Genomic DNA, 16,146 nt, shown 5'->3' with positions numbered 1-16,146 from the left:
CTGTTTACCATTGCTTCTGCACAATACTTCAAAGTTGACTTACCAAGCCTGTATGTTTTGAGCATGTGACAGTAAATAAAAACTGAACTGTGCTAATTGCAAAATTCTATTCAGGTGGATCTCCTAAGTCACAGACAGATACACGTAAATCACCAATGCCTCTACAGCCAAGACCAGATCTATCACAACCAGTGGAGGAGAGCACATCACAGTCAACAGTGCCAGTGATTCAACACAAGGCCATAATTCTCACTGTGGAGGATGTACCAATTGTGAGGACACCCAAAAGACAGAGCTATCTCCCTGCTGTCCCTAGTCCTCTCCTTCAGGATTCTACCCCCCAGCCTCGCTTCACTCGTAGTCTGCTGAAGACCACTCCGTCACTGAAGCAGACGGAAGACATAACAACAGAAAAAGACACACCAAGACATAGAAGACAATCTCTTAGGTTAGAAACTTAAATAACTGTTTTTCTGTTGTAATCTTTCAATGAATGTTAGGATATGCATACACTTTGTGTTTAGAGAAATTATTGAGGATTTGATTTACAGAAACCAATGTTTTATTGCAGGAGATCCATTAACTTGAAGAGGAGGTCTGTGTCCTTTGTAGAAGAGCCAGTGAAACCCGAGTCTCCAGCCAATGAAAGCTTCTCCAAGTACTTGCAACCCTCCCAGTCAATACCTGAGGAAACCAGCAGTCCAGTCAGTGTCATGGACAGCTACCTCTGTCAAAAGACACCTGATGCCTCACTCCTCAGCTCAGGTAAGTTAGAATTTTGTATCGAGATATATATAAACTGTGCATTTGTATAGTATTTATTAGGTCACCTGAGTCACTCTGTTTTCGTCCATCATCATACGTCAGTTGTAAACTTTTGAACATTTTCAGCTTCTCTTGAGGCTGAACCAATTCAAACCAATTTTGGTTAAATTCTATGATTCCTAAAATCATCAAAGTTTGTCAGCTGATGTATCTCGTGTATAAGGTGTATCACACTATAAAGTTAGGTCACTGTGATTTTTAATTAAGATGATATGGTAAAACCATGTCTGACTCATAACTTGACAATTATTTGGCTCAGAATCATCAAACTTGGTTAATTAGTGCATCTTCAGTAGGTGTGTGTGTTGCATAAAGTTAACACTGTCATTGAGAATGAAAATGAGAATTAATAATTTCACGTAAATTCAAGAGGATTATACAAGATACACATTGCATTTGAAATACAGGTGACTCTTGATAACTCAAATTTCAAGGGACCTTGATAAAACTTTTGAGAGATCAAAGGTCTTTAGTCAAATCTGGAAGTTAAAAGATCCAATCATTATGGTTCAGATTTCACAGTACCCGGATTGCATATTTACAAAATCCTGGGATTATTTTGACACATTTATTTCATATTTCTACATTTGACTTCAACAACACAAAACTTTATTTTGTGTTTGTATTTTCCTTTCTTTCTTTTTTCATGCTATAATAGCCATACATAAAGTTAAGTTTCACTGACTACATGGAGCACTGTCATCACAATTTCCAGTCACAAATTCTTATAAATTATAATGTTTTATTGGCACGTCTCCAAATTATTTCCTCAAAATTACTGTCTGTGGAATCAAAAACCAATCCTAAATCATAATTAATTGTAACAAAAACAAGGGATAAAACTGACCAATTATAAAAATTATTCACCCAGTGATGATCACCAATGTAAACACCTAATTAAGACAGACAAGCCTCAAGCATTCACCACTATCCAGGCAATAGTCAAAGGGGAAACAAATGTACACTGGATTAATGGTGTGTATATGCTACCTCCACTTCTAGAGATCGAGAGTGAAAACAATGAAATATGTTTTATTGGACCCAAATTTCACTTTGAGAGATTGAAAACTTAAAGATATTGAAAGTTCAAGAGTAAATTTTCTTAGTTATATAGAGAGAAAAATCAGAGATTCGCGAACAAATGGTTTTTGTTCTGTCCATTTGTATGTGTTTGTCTGTAGAAATTTTAACCTAGGCCACAACTTTTGAATGGTTGTTGATAGATTTTTCATATTTCACATGTTTATTCCCTGTGACAAGACCTTTCTTTTTAGGTCACCTGAATTCATTCAGGTGACCTATTGCTATCTGTTTTTGTCCGTCGTCGTGCGTTAACATTTGAACATTTTCAGCTTCTTCTCTGAAACCCGTGAACCAATTTCAACCAATTTTGGCATATAGCATCTGTGGGTGGAGGGGAACAAAAATTGTGAAATTCGTGGTCCCTGCCCCCCTGGGGCCTGAGGGGTGGGGCAAAAACCATCAAAATGAGTGTAATTTTAAAAAATCTTCTTCTTTACTCCTGGACATCAAGAAGCCAAACTGTGGGCATAATACGCCGGTTTCGAGATACGTCCGAGTTATTTCCCTTTGGAGAACTCTCGTACATAGTAAGGCACTAAAGAATTTGTTTACACGCGGGAGTGGGACAGATATTCATCACAGCGTAAGTGAATGTACTCAGTAAGTTTCTCATACGCTGTTTGATAACCCGAATTCGACCGATACACAAACTAAGTAAGTGATAAGTATTTAGGAAGTAATTAAATACATACAATTCTTATCCTATCACGTTATTTCGCTATTCATAAGTACCATATCCAAGATATTTCTTGCAAATATGACATTGTTTGTATGTTTCCACTTCGGTAAAACATTTCTTTCGTTAGTATTTAGTATTTCCCACATTTACATATTTAAAGAGAAGCCGCTTTTAATACATTTCATCGTCTTCCTCGTTGGCTGTATATCCACACTGTCCCACTTAGGCATTCAAAGTTCCACTAAATGCACCTCCTATACAAAAGAGTTCGTATCTCGAAACTGGCGTATTATAATGAGCGTTGAGCCCTCTACCAAAATTGTGAAATTCATGGCCCCTGGGGCAGGGGTTCTTGTGTTAGGGTGGGGCTCTATTGGTCATATAGTGAAAATGTAGAAATTCTTTGAAAATCTTCTCTGTCTCTGGGTATTAAGTAGACAAACTAATAGCATGGTAATGATGAGCAAGGATGCCTCTTTATACCCCCCGCAACAAGTTGTGGGGGGGTATACTGGAATCGGGTTGTCCGTCTGTCCGTCCGTCTGTAGACGCAATGGTTTCCGGGCTCTAAAGCATTATCCTTTCCACCTACCATCACCATATCATATATATGGACTACCCATGGGATGAAGATGTTCCCTATCAATTTTGGGGTCCAAAGGTCAAGCACACTGGACATCGAAGTAGCAATATGGTTTCCGGGCTCTAAAGTGTTATCCTTTCCACCTACAGTCACCATATCATATATATGGACTACTCATGGGATGAAGATGATCCCTATCGATTTTGGGGTCAAAAAGTCAAAGGTCATGCGCACTGGATATTGAAGTAGCAATATGGTTTCCGGGCTCTAAAGCGTTATCCTTTCCACCTACAGTCACCATATCATACATATGGACTACCCATGGGATGAAGATGTTCCCTATCGATTTTGGGGTCCAAAGGTCATGCGCACTGGACATCGAAGTAGCAACACTCAGAAAAGAGGTAGTTTATACCTATACCAACACCCTTTGGGAGATTGGGGTAAGCAGGGGGTATTCTTAGTGAGCATTGCTCACAGTACCTCTTGTTAAAAATTGTGAAATTCATGGCCCCTGGATCAGGGGTTCTGGTGCTAGGGTGGGGCTCTATAAGTCATATAGTGAAAATGCATTATTTCTTTGAAAATCTTCTTCTCTGTCCTTGGGTATTAAGTAGACAAACCAATAGCATGGTTATGATGAGCAAGGATGCCTCTTTCAAAATTGTGAAATTCATGGCCCCTGGGTCAGGGGTTCTGGTATTAGGGTGGGGCCCTATTGATCATATAGTGAAAATGCATTTTATTTCTTTGAAAATCTTCTCCTCTGCTGCTGGGTATTAAGTAGACAAACTAATAGTATGATAATGATGATCAAGGATGCTTCTATCAAAACTGAAATTTATGGCCCCTGGGTCAGGGGTTCTGGTGCAAAGGCGGGGCTGACCACATAGCTATTCAATGTTTCTTCCATCCAAAAGTAAAATTCTTATATTTAAACACAAACCTAATTCAAACATTGGAAGGTTGTTACATGATACTCAGGTGACCTATAAGGCCCCTGGGCCTCTTGTTGTATCAAAACATTTGACCTTGTGATCTTCACTTTTAAGTTTGACTAATCTGAGATTCCTCTGACTCTTACCCCCACTTTTATATTGTGACATGTGCACTAATCATGACCTATTTGTAATAACTGAATTCTCGCGTCTTGGAAGATAGGTCCGCGATATAAAGTCGTAAGAGGTAGGTAAAGCAGCGACACCAGCTGGTGTTGCTGAATTCCCACTTTTCAATATGGAGTGCGCTCTGACTCTCTCCTGCACATGTCACAATATTAAAGCGGGAGTAAGAGTAAGAGTTGGAGGAATTTTGGATTAGATTTTGACCTACTTTTGATAAACTTTAACCTTGGTCATAACTTTTGAATGTCTAGTGATAATGGCATTCATATTTCTCATGTGTATCCCGTCTGACAAAACCTTTCAGTACCAAAATTTTTGACTTCATGACCTTGACCTGGGAGTTTGACCTAATTTTGACAAAACTTTAACCTTGGCCTGTTTAATGATAGTGTTTTCGTATTTCACATGAATATATATTAGACTTTTCTTTGGGTACCATAATAATTTTGCTGTCATATGGGGCATCAGTGTTTCACAAACACATCTTGTGTGATATAGATGACTTATTATTTATAGAAAATATAAAAAAAAATCAGTATGAAATAGTTTACCAAATTTTATTATACCTAGTTAATGAAATTCCAAATTATATATTTCTATCATGCACAAAATTCAATTGAATAAATATTTTGTAAAACCTATGACATTACATTAGGATGGAGCTACCTTAAAGGGGCATGAACATGATTTGGACTGAAAATATTCAAATTTTATTTCCCCATTTTTAATGTTTCCAATGCTTAACTAAGGCATTTTTAATGGTCAGCAAAAAATTTATGGTTATGATGTAAAAATGCTGAGATGTAACACCTGCCAGAATTGTGCACAGGAAATGTTAGGACATAAATCAAATGGTTTTAGAACAGATGAATCTATCCCAATTTTTCTCCTTGAGAGCTACATTTCTGCAGCTAGAGAAATAGGAGACAAAATGACTAGAGTGACATCATCGCAAACCACATATTGTTTCATTTTATTTCACTAGAACGAAACAATAACCCGTGGTTTGCGACGGTGGAGTGACATATCCCTTCTCTTTGTAGGTGGAAAAGCTGTGAAATCTACACTGAAGCAGACAAGAAGAAGGTCAGCACGTAGGAGTGTGTCATTTTGTAGTCCACTGCAAGAGAAAGACAAGTCCTGTCTTCGATACCCACCAACTCCCCACAGTCTACAAGGTACACACACTTTTTCGTTGTTTTCTTTCCAAAATATACTAAAACTGAATCATGTCCCCAATGTCTTCGTCTCTCCCCAACTTTCAAATTGTCAAGTAAGTGTTGAACTTTAGTATCTCAAACATCGATGCCTCAAATACAATAGGTATGTCAAAATGAGTTAGAAGTCCCAGCTACATCTTCTTTAAAATTTTCTCTCAGCCCCATCGAGTTCAAATTTACCTTGTTTCCCAGCAGTTCAGGTACCTGATGATCTTCCTTTAAGCAATATGTACTTATTTACTTAATCCTCTTCGTGCTGGTCAGCACATAAGGCCATCACCAGAGACTTCCATGCTAGTCTGTCTTGTGTCCATCTCTGGACCTGACCCTATATCCAGTTGTTCTTTTTCATTTCTTTCTCCAGCGATCTCCTCCAGGTCTCTTTTGGTCTTCCTCTCTTTCTCTTACTTGGTGTCCATCTCAATGCAACCCTTGGGATGGAGGTCGGGTGCCTTCTACATATGTGCCCTATCGACAGCCATTTTCTCCTTATTTCTTGTGATAGAGGAGTGGTGTTAGTCCTTTGGTATAGCTTTTCATTTGGTGTGATATTTGGCCAGAAGATGCGTAGTAGACTGTCCAGCGGCCCTAATATTCCTATAAAATCCTAATTTTGTTTAGTTTTGCTAAAATTTCTTTAAAAATGTTAAATTCAAGGGGAAATCCTTTAAAAGCCCTAATTTCCTCTGACAATTCCTTTTTTTTTTTTTTTTTTTTTTTTAAATATATTTCTATTGTATGCATTCAAACTAAATTTGACCAGTGAATCCATGTGTTAAGCTGTTTATTGCTTGTGACAAAGATGTGACCATTAAGGTTATAGCCAGAAGACAACTTTCCTGCACAGAGAGTATTTTTTGTGAGTTTCATTATTGTCAGAATTGTGAAAGTAAGACCATTTTAATCTCTAAAACTGCCCTAATTTAGTTACGAAATTCCTAATTTTGGCCATAAATTTTCATGAATTTAGCCCTAAAATTAGCCCCTATTTTTTGTTAGAGAGTGCTGGACAGCCTGGTAGTATTCTGCGAAGACAGGTCTGGAAGCAATATATGACTTGTGATAAATATTTGTTCCCATTGCATGTGTACACAAACATGTTTTATATTTCACCGCATTTGAAAAGGGAAACAACTCTTGGGCAACTTCAGAAATTGCGTTTTGGAATGAAACTTGACACTGCACTTAAGAGTTCAACAAAGGAAAACAACTCTTGGGCAACTCAGAAAATTGTATGTTAGAGATATGTTCAGTACCAGGTGTAATTGTGAAAGACACCTTGGATTATTATAAAATGGTTGGTTATTAAAACTAATTGCAAGTCAAATGTGATCGCAAGTCGGAATTTCTTTTTCTCTCTTTTTTTAAATGAAGGTTTATTTTAGCACTACAAGATAAGAAAGTTAGGTAATTTTTCCGTTTCTCTTGTTGATTGATTAATCTTACGAATTATATAAGAGTTATCTTTGTTTTATGGACACATTCTACAAGCATTCTGAGAGTATTGCATGGCAATACATAGTCCCCTACCGGTCGTAAAAATTACTGGACCACAACAATATTCAAAGTTTATTATGTAAGTTATGGTAAAAGGGAAAATTGGGGAACCAGGATAGGAATGGTTGGAAATCAACTACTATTCAGATACAAACACTAGACCAGGAAAAAACACAAATTTATGAGTAGGTTTAGGTCTTTAACCAAGTCAATAAACTGTGAAATGTAGATGATCATGAATAATTTAGATGCATTGTTGTATTACTATGCTAGAAGTTTTGACATTACAGCTCAAAGTAGGTCAAATAGTTTCCTGGACTCTTTCTCATTATGGATACAGGTATTGCACTGAAATTTTGTTATCACTGTCCGATGGGCAAATGATGTTTAAAAAACACTATGTTTAAAGGAAGGTACTCCCTACATATGAAAGAGAGAAATGCAGTATTCCTATTCAAGAATTTTTACATCAAGAAATGCTCATTTTTTCATAAAATGTAGCTACTAGGGCTGTCACGGTTCCAAAAAAGTTCGGGTTGGTTCTAAAAAGAATTACTTCGGGTTTGGGTTTATATAACTATTTTAAAAATCTAATATACAATTAAAATCAAAACTTTGTTGTATTTTGTCACAATAATTACTCGGGGACATGGACTGAGGTTTAGACTCGACATCCATGGTAACAGAAACAGCATTGTCACTTCTAGTTCTACTCGTTTCCATCCATGCTTTCAATGTTTTGTCATTGACGATGTTGCTCCTGTGGCGTATTTTCAATGTGTCTGACATATCTTACTTATACTGTCATTATTTACAGTTTTGTCAACAATGCCATCATTTAACAATTGATCAAAATACAGCCACCTTTGAGGATTTTGATGACATTTCGTTTAAACGGATTTCTTATAAGGGTTCTATTTTAAAAACCAGACCCGAACCGAAATACGGAAAAATGGAACCGAACCCGAACAACACGATGCATGGTTTTCGGTTATTTCGGGTACTCGTTGCAGCCCTAGTAGCTACATAGTTGATTTGAATAATTTTGTTTCTAACATTAATGATTTTAATTATATACAGTATTGTTACAGTATTACAGAGAGCTAGGGGCTCTAAGGGCCAAAATTGGCCCCAAATTTACATATTTTTAAATTCAGTCAATAAACTTGACATATCTCTATTGTTACTCTTGACCTTTTAGTTGTTCTAAATATAGACATATTTCGGGGAAATCTTGTATCAATGACGTCACATTCACCCGCTTATATGACGTTGTTACCACAAAATTCATGAAAATCTCATTAAGGTATTCAATGTATAATGACCATATTTCATATCTAATAAATGGATGGTGGAATATTTGTAATTATGGTATCATTTTGAAGGGTCCTTCAAATAAAAATAATCCACCATAGGAATTTTCAAAATTTTGTTTACTGCCTGATTTATTTCACCTAGAATTTAACATTGAAGTATATGGAAAAGGCAGGTTTTATTACAATATTCTAAAAACAAATTATATTTTCATAATTATCTCTTGGTAGAAAGTTACATATACTTTCTTTTTATGAAAATATGAAATAAAATTAATCATTGACCTTACACATTTTTAGAAAATTAGATTTTTCTTATTTTTACAAAGGACAGACAACTCTTCCAAAAAGTATTAAGTGCAAAAATGTCAGCTTCTAATCATTTACCAGTCATGTGAATTTCATATGCTTCACTTTCATCATTATTTAATAATAAACTTTTATGTTGATCTAAATCCTTCAAAATTGTTCATTATCCTTTCATTATACATGGAATACCTTAAGTAATATTTCTTTCAATTGTGCATGTTTATTTCAGTATCTATACTTACCTGCATCGAACAAATGTGCATTATCACAATATCTCTCAGTAATCAAAGTTTTGTATTGGAGCATGCCTCTGGACCATGAAAATAAACACCATTTAGTATGATTGTCTGCGTATCAGACCTATGAATTCTAAACATATAGTGTATAAGAATTGTGATTTAGACATGATTTTATGTTATTATGCCTATGTAAACACTTGAGCATGCTTATAAATGCATGCAGTACAAGAATTAAATCAATTTACGTCTAAAATATATTGTTGGATCCGCACATCCGTTTGTAACACAGCCCTGTGTAATGTATATGTCAGGTAATGCATGCAGTGGGATTACAAATTAAAATTTTTCCCAAAAAAAAAACAACTCCAGAAGGTAAATGAGAAAAAAGAAAAAGCGATCTGTTCAAACATTGATGACGTGACGGATATCTACGTCTGCAACGGTGCTCTGTCAGTCAGTGATTTGAAGTTTTATTTACTTTTTTAATGACAAAATGATACGTTTATTATGACACAATTACCTGTTGTACTAAGATCTTACAAAACTGCATCCAGACATAAGTTGATAATCTATAGGCATGTTCATGGGACTGGTGAATTCGGGTAAACTAGCCCAGCTTGAGGTTAAGTTATGGCACTATAAATGCGCTACAGTAGTATAATGCCAATGTAAAAAGGGAAAAAGGGGGGGGGGGTCCATCGAAAGCCGTGTTTTAAAAAAAAATATTCATTCTGAAAATATTTGGGGGGGGGGGGGGGGATTAAATCAGTGGTAGAAATGAAAATATTGATCTTTATGTGTATTAATGAGTGGATCTCAACAGTGAAAAACAAAAAATTCCCTTGCTTTTATAAACCCACAACGCTGTTTCCTTTGAAAACATAGGATTGAAATTCCAATTTCTAAGTTGATTTTCAATCTACTTAGTTTTACACTTAATGTATTAATGAATTATAATGTTAAAGATTTGGTCAAATTTATTTGAAACGAAAGTGTGAGCTCTATAAGAGATGAAAACCAATGGGAACATTATTTTTAGTTCAATTCCAATCCATCTAGCTGATATCAGTACATGAAGGAATAAATTGCAGTTCTTAATGTCAATAACTCCAGCATTGTCGGATACCCATGGGTGATCTCGTATTTTGCTCTATATAGTTTAAATCATTTTATGTTACATCGCTATAGCTTATGATATAAAAGTGAGAAAACTAATTTGATGTACCTATTGCATATCTGACAATATGCATGAGTCCCCACCCCCACCCCACCCAACTTTGATGCTGTTAGCCATCCAAAAAATCATGAATCAGCCTCCCATTTGTTCTTATTATGGTGGTGTAACTCCCTTTAATATTGTTCATGTTTATGTAAAGAATATAGCAATAAGAAATGGTGATTTAGGACCAAATCCCCTTGTTGAGGGTCTAGTTACAACAAGGGGTGCAAAGTTTAACACAGATTTATAATGTATGCTGTCTAACATTTGAACTTATTTTGATGGAGACCACACTTGCATGGAAATTATATCTTATTATTCTGGCTTCAGATGCTGAATTTGGTGCTTAACATCAGATTGCTGACCCGCTTACAGTTTTTGGAGCAGGATTTTGGACTGGGTTATATTTTCAGTTTTTACATCTAATGATATAACTAAAATCCATGCGTCAGATGCTGAGTGATCCATTTTTCCAAATGATTGACCAGTTTTTAGAGTTAAAAGTCATAACCTCACCTACCTATGACCTTCATTGAGGTTGGCTTTGTCCACATTAGATACAGGTAGATGGAAATGTGTAAAATGGTGAAGTTCTGTGTTTATTGTAGTAAACGACCAGGAGTCAGACTCGGGCATTCCAAGTGATACAGAGTCCAAGTTTGCTGATCTGAATGTGGCCCTCACACCAGTCACCAGATCCTCAAGATCAGTGAGTACTTTACAGTTCTACAGAGTTTTATTTACATGTAGAAGATATAATTGAGTGAGTACTTTACAGTTCTACAGAGTTTTATTTACATGTAGAAGATATAATTGAGTGAGTACTTTACAGTTCTACATAGTTTTATTTACATGTAGAAGATATAATTGAGTGAGTACTTTACAGTTCTACATAGTTTTATTTACATGTATAAGATATAATTGAGTGAGTACTTTACAGTTCTACATAGTTTTATTTACATGTATAAGATATAATTGAGTGAGTACTTTACAGTTCTACATAGTTTTATTTACATGTAGAAGATATAATTGAGTGAGTACTTTACAGTTTTACATAGTTTTATTTACATGTATAGGTTATAATTGGATGAGATTTCAAACAAGATCAATGTAGGAAGAAAAAAAAGATTTTTAAAACAAATAATGTATGCTGTGTAACTTTTAACTTATATTGATGGAAAGTCCATTTGAATAGAATTGTGTGTAGTTTAATCTTCCCTATTTGCTTTATATATTACATAAGGTACAGTGTGCTTTTAAGTAGGATCTTAAGGAGTTTATTGAATAGGAGATGTTGTTTGTGTGTATGGCTATTAATTATGCACAGAGACATAACTCCTTATTTTCACCCCAAAGTTCTATGCCTAAATCAATCTGCACAGATTTTAATTATTGTGCCCACTTCATCATAAGGGATAACATGGAAGCTCTAAATGGCAGTACAAATTGATTTCAGAGGCCAAGTTTACTGTTCACTCCCCCCAATCTCAGTGAGACTCCACCAGTGAGGAGTCCTGCTGATGTAGCAGTGGGTACGCTGATCTCATTCTCGCCGTGAGAAAGGCTGACCATACAGACAAAGGAACCTTGGGCTGGGTGGATGAATGAATGTAGAGGGCGGTAGTGCTGGCAGACATTTTCTTGCTGTCTTTTACCTTCTCTTTATCAACTTCTTCACATTTTTATAGTATTAGCATTGTGAGGATGGCTGAGTATGGATGTTTTCATGTTTTGTGTCTTTTGTGTAGAACGAGTGTGTAGCATGTACGAGTTTTATATTCTGAACTGAGCAAGTTAGTCAGCTGTTTATCTCTATGGATGCATGCTGCAAACATATAATTTTGATACATGTACATGGATTGCTATGTATATTTTTTATGACACACACTAAGACCCCCAAAAAAACCAACTGAAGTTAGGAGTGATATACTGGAATCACCAAGTCCAGCCATCCATTGATAGACATAATTTGTATACCTTTAACACCAATGAACAGATATGATTAAGGATGAATGGAACACTAGAGAAAATTTTATATGGATGAAAAATGGAGGATAGGTACAGTAATATGTTAAAATTGAAAACTTTCAAATTTACTTTATTGAGTCAAAAATGCAGTCTTCGTAGAAAGTAATCTGAATAACTGGACTCAAAATCGTGATCTACAGATCAGCAGTCGACACGTTAATCGACAAAGCTACCTAGCTAAGCAATCAAATTTTAAAAGGAATATACAATGTATTGCTGATATTTATATTTTAATTCATGTTTTAAAAGGAAGTTAGCCATTATGACAATGCAGTATACCTCCTTAAAACTTTGCATATATCTTGCATGAATAATGAAGTTGTGCACCTGCTATTTTGATTGAGATTTTTTAACATTCAAGGAAGTTATGGAGATTTTTTTTCCATTTAAAGGTGTGTTATGTTGTCATTGTCATTATCTAGAGTATATATCTTAAAAACCACTTATTCTTCAATGAGCACAAATTCACTATTTGCCACATCCAATGTGTGGTGCCCTGTAGGGGGTATCAGTCCCGTTAGGACAGCTTTAGTGTTTTTTTGTCTGGGGGTTGGGGGGTGTTGCTCTAATAGTTGCAGATGTTATGTTAAAAAATTGAAGAAAATGTAGGTTTTTATGACAATATAACCCTTAGTTTTGTTAGATGTACATTACTCTGTATTCTCCTTTCCTGTTGCAGTAGTCTCAATTCGTTATATTTCATTCAAACTTGTATAATAATTTACTCATTAATAGATGTATCAGAAATCAAGTTTGTTTGTAGCATGTATCCTTAAATAAGATACATACATGAATTTCAATAGAAGTCTTTATTCTCTAAAATAAAAAAATAAAGAAAAAACTTGGAAGATTTCATTCATTTCTCATAAACATCAAATGTTGTATTGCCTGTAAAGTAGATAATTATGGGCCTCATCTTGAAAATAAATTTTTTTCGGGAAGATTTCATGATTTGATATACAATATATATGCTCAATCTGAGTACAAGATCTTTTGAGTAGAAAATTGAGCTTACTGACATTTGTGTTTTCATTTAAACTTGTATTTAATCTATGTACAATACAGAAATATTGTATGTTATGATCATATATATTAGTAACCAGTGGTGTATAATGCTATTTCATTACAATTTCTTCACTGTATCATGATCAATGAATCAAACATCAAAGCTATAATGTTCACTGATAATGTGTATTGTGATTAAAATATGCTTATATGATCCTTTGGTTTTTATGTCAGTATAACAGACCAATAAAAGTAATTTTTGACATCCATTATTTCATATGGCTTTTAAATTTGTTGGTGAGCTTACCATAACGCCTTTGGATGGCTTGCTATGTGTGTAAACTTTTTAGAAATGATAATACTTGTCTTGTTATAACTTTGTACTGGAGTGACATTAGAGACTCTTGCTCAGTATAAGGAATGCTTGTGGCCATATGGTGTCTTATGACTTTGAAACAAGGTCAAGGACAAATTAAAATTCTTGTCTAATGTCAAGATTCAAGAAGCATTCAAGACTCATACTTCATACAGACCAAGTAGTGACTTTATGTCAAGGTGAGTGATATGGCCATATAGGGAAAATGTATAAAACTTTGAAAATCTTCTCTAATCCCATATATATTTGAAAAGAACTAAATGCATGAGTATGATGTCCATGAAGCTCTACCTAAATTGAGAAATTCCTGGGCCATATATGAAAATGTATCAATATCTTTTTCTTTTTTTTCTTATCTACTTTCACAGTTATGAGAGATAAACAAAATGCATGGTTCTGATGTCCTCTTCTCAAATTGTGAAATTCACGGCCCATGGGTCGAGTTTAGACTTTCGGGGGGGGGGGGGTCAAAATGATTTATATGCTTCAAACTTAAAGTTTTCCTTCTGTAATTGAAAAGGAATGGTATGCATATTCTAAAAAAAAATCATAAGCATGTACACAAACGACTCCACATTGAGGCTTAAATGCAAATATGGACTACGATTCGCAGGTGACCATTAAGGCCCATGGGCCTCTTGTATATAGAAGAAGGATGAAACCTGGATTGAGAGGTGACATGCAAGCCATACCAAGTCTATTTCTATACGCCCATTATAGGTGGGTGGTATGGTGCAGTGCTTCTGTCAGCACTTTGTGGGTCAGATAAAAACAGAACTTATAAGGCTAGGATTATCGAACTTTTTACACCTGTTCCTTTTCATGTCAATCTTGCATGAGTAAAGATATCCGTGACTGAAATGTCTTGTCAAACGATCTGCGACATTATCTCCGTTACGCATATACTCAAAATGGTTGGGGTTTTTTTTCCCACCCAGACTGTGATGAATATTTCGTTTGTAATTGGATACAATCATTTTGAAGGTCCGCGCCAACAGCTTGTGTGCTGTAGTGAAATAATTTTGCATAATTCATGAAAAACGTTGAGATAGAACATACTCCGTACTTTGGTACGATCTGTCAACACGGAAACATCCCAAGACAGACTAACATTTCTGACTTTTAAAACACAACGGACTTGAAGACTATATTGAAAGAATCCTGCACAAAAATCTTGCAACTGTCGCACGATTAAAACATTTCCTCACGAATCTTTCGGATATGACTTCAAAAACGTAAGTCCCGTGTAGGTAGACGTTAACACTGATAACCGTCACTGTTAAAGCTGTTAGCGCTGTACATAGATCTACTTTTGTGGCACCTTCCATACACGAATGAAAACTTCTCAAATGGAACGTATAACAACATACAAATATGATTGAAGTGATCTCATTTTCATATCAATTTGATATTTAAAATGCTATTTTAGAACTAAAATTTATTCATACTCTCTGATATCGGAGAAATTGTCGAAAGAACATGCATAGACATAGAATGGTTGATATCGATGTTAATCTTTTTTTTGATTATCAAAGACTGATGTTTTATTATTGTTTTCATATGAGTGAATTGTATAGTAAAAGGGAAGTGGAAGGAGTAAAAAAAAAATCGTCCACAATTTGAACCCATCGTTTAAACAAGAGGCCCATGGGCCCCGTTGGTCACCTTGGCCTTGCTATTCGTCATCAGAAGATTTTCACCCTCTTTATCCCATATCAGGCCTATGGCCCCAACCAAGTCCCATGGGGTTATGATTTTACCAAACTTAAATCCACACATCGTCGGATACCCAAGTTACTCAATGTGATGATTTTTAAAAAATGCGATCACCCTTGGGTATCCGACGATGAAATCCACGCAACATGAGGATGCTTCGAGATGACTATGTCAGGCTTTGATGATCTGAAGACTTATTTTTTTATTATAGATTTCCCCCCTTTACATTATGCACTACATTGGAATGCTTGCATATTGGTATGACTAATCATTACCAGAGGGTTTTGATAAGAAAAATTTCAAAGATTAGATATACATGTATTCTAATGTCAAATTTTAATCCCATATTGAGGCAAATAACATCCCCCGGTGTCATGATTTGAAGGAGCTTTCGTTTGAAGTATCCGAGGATGTTTTCATATTAATATGACTGATTTAATGAACTTGGTCATGTGAAGATTTTCTTTAAAAATCCTCATACATTGCCATGTCAAAATTTGATTCCCTATTGTGGCCCCTCCTTAGCTCCAGGGCCATGATTTGAATAAATTGGAATCTGCACTACCTGATATTTGCATATCAAATATAACTGATGATAACCCTGCTGCTTGTTGAGAAGATTTTCCCCCCATACATTACCATGTAAATCGTTGATTACCTACTGAGGCCCCATCCTACAATCCGGGGCCATGCTTTGAAGAAGAAAACCCATTTAGAATCTGCATTACTTATTGATATGACTAATCATAGTACTGTTGCACTATAGAAAAATGATTTATCCATATATGTTGCCATATAAAAATTTGTTCCCTTACTGAAGCCCCCCTCCCCCTGAACAAAATTGAATCTGCACTACCTGAGGATGTTTGCTTATTAGTATGACTAATTATAGCCCTGTTGTTCTTGAGAAGGGGATGTTATGAAAATATA

General features: G+C 35.4%; 1 protein-coding gene across 1 annotated transcript in view; it reads left to right on the top strand.

The window, feature by feature from the left end:
* The window catches only part of LOC125670525 (disks large-associated protein 5-like), a 39,154-nt gene extending 25,761 nt beyond the window's left edge, over positions 1-13,393 (top strand). The window contains exons 14-18 of the mRNA XM_048905735.2: positions 115-448; positions 572-765; positions 5,338-5,472; positions 10,700-10,800; positions 11,548-13,393. Of these exons, the coding sequence (XP_048761692.2) occupies positions 115-448; positions 572-765; positions 5,338-5,472; positions 10,700-10,800; positions 11,548-11,649 (866 nt within the window). The 3' untranslated portion in view covers positions 11,650-13,393. The remainder of the gene's footprint in view (positions 1-114; positions 449-571; positions 766-5,337; positions 5,473-10,699; positions 10,801-11,547) is intronic.
* Positions 13,394-16,146: the final 2,753 nt, after the last annotated feature.

This window comes from Ostrea edulis, chromosome 4, assembly GCF_947568905.1.
Source record: "Ostrea edulis chromosome 4, xbOstEdul1.1, whole genome shotgun sequence".
Lineage (NCBI taxonomy): Eukaryota > Metazoa > Mollusca > Bivalvia > Ostreida > Ostreidae > Ostrea > Ostrea edulis.
The sequence above is the reverse complement of the archived record's forward strand: the minus strand, read 5'-3'. Positions and strand labels throughout refer to the sequence as shown.